The sequence below is a fragment of the Lipotes vexillifer genome, unplaced genomic scaffold (genome assembly GCF_000442215.2).
Source record: "Lipotes vexillifer unplaced genomic scaffold, Lipotes_vexillifer_v1.1 scaffold371, whole genome shotgun sequence".
NCBI classification, from domain to species: Eukaryota; Metazoa; Chordata; class Mammalia; order Artiodactyla; family Lipotidae; genus Lipotes; species Lipotes vexillifer.
The window spans coordinates 3,782,083-3,783,018 of NW_006786304.1; the positions used below are offsets into that span (position 1 = coordinate 3,782,083).

The 936-nt window shown below is 57.3% G+C and overlaps 1 protein-coding gene across 1 annotated transcript in view; it reads left to right on the forward strand.

Moving 5' to 3' along the window:
* EXOSC5 (exosome component 5) overlaps window positions 1–936 on the forward strand; it is an 8,046-nt gene that overhangs the window by 4,069 nt on the left and 3,041 nt on the right. Inside the window, exon 3 of the mRNA XM_007458615.1 lies at window positions 676–797. Coding sequence (XP_007458677.1) covers window positions 676–797 — 122 coding nt within the window. The remainder of the gene's footprint in view (window positions 1–675; window positions 798–936) is intronic.

Genomic DNA, 936 nt, shown 5'->3' on the forward strand with positions numbered 1-936 from the left:
CCCCCCCTCCCCCCCCCGCCTTTTTTTTCCTTTTTTTTTTTTTTTTTTTTTTTGATATTTATTTATTTTGGCTGTGCCGGGGCTTAGTTGCGTCATACGGGCTCTTGGTTGCGGCATGCATGCAGGTTCTAGTTCCTCAACCAGATATCGAACCTGGGCCCCCTGCTTTGGGTGTGCGGAATCCACTGGACCACCCCCGAAGTCCCCTGCCCTCAGCTATTTCTGTCTCTCTCCAACTCTCTGCTTCTGAGTCCCTGTTTCTGTCACTTTTCTCTCTTTCTCCCTGTCTCTCTCCATCTTCACTTTCCCCTCCTCTTTCCTGGCTCCATCTCTCCTCCTTTCCATTAACCTGTTTTTCCACCCTTTTACTCTGTCCCCCTCACTCCCCAGGGCTGGGCCCACTGGGATGAGAGTGGACAGCCGCACTGGACATGGGAGCTCAGAGGTTCTCCGCCCCGGGAGGCTCCCTTGGTGGGTGCTGGAAGTGGCAGGGGTCGGGTGGGTGGCAGTCAGGCCCTGCCTCCTTCCCACTGGGACTCCTCTGTCATCCATTCAGGGTCTTCCAGCAGCCCGGACTGGGACTTTTCCAGAGGGCTTGGGTGGGGCATATGGAGGAAGGTGAACCAGATAGAAGGGAAGAGCCTGACAACCCCACCCCACCCCTGATTTCCCCAGGCGTAGCGGAGAAGAGCCGGGAGCGGCTGATCAGAAACACGTGTGAAGCGGTGGTGCTGGGAGCTCTGCACCCCCGCACCTCCATAACCGTGGTGCTGCAGGTCGTCAGCGATGCTGGCTCTGTATCCTTTCCCCCAGGCCACCTCCTCCAGGAAGTCCTCCAGAATCCAAAGCCTGTGCCAGTGACCTCACCTCTGACCCTGAGCTTGGATTTGAGGCTCAACACCGGGGGAGCCCTGAGCAGGTAGAACCTTAGGTTCA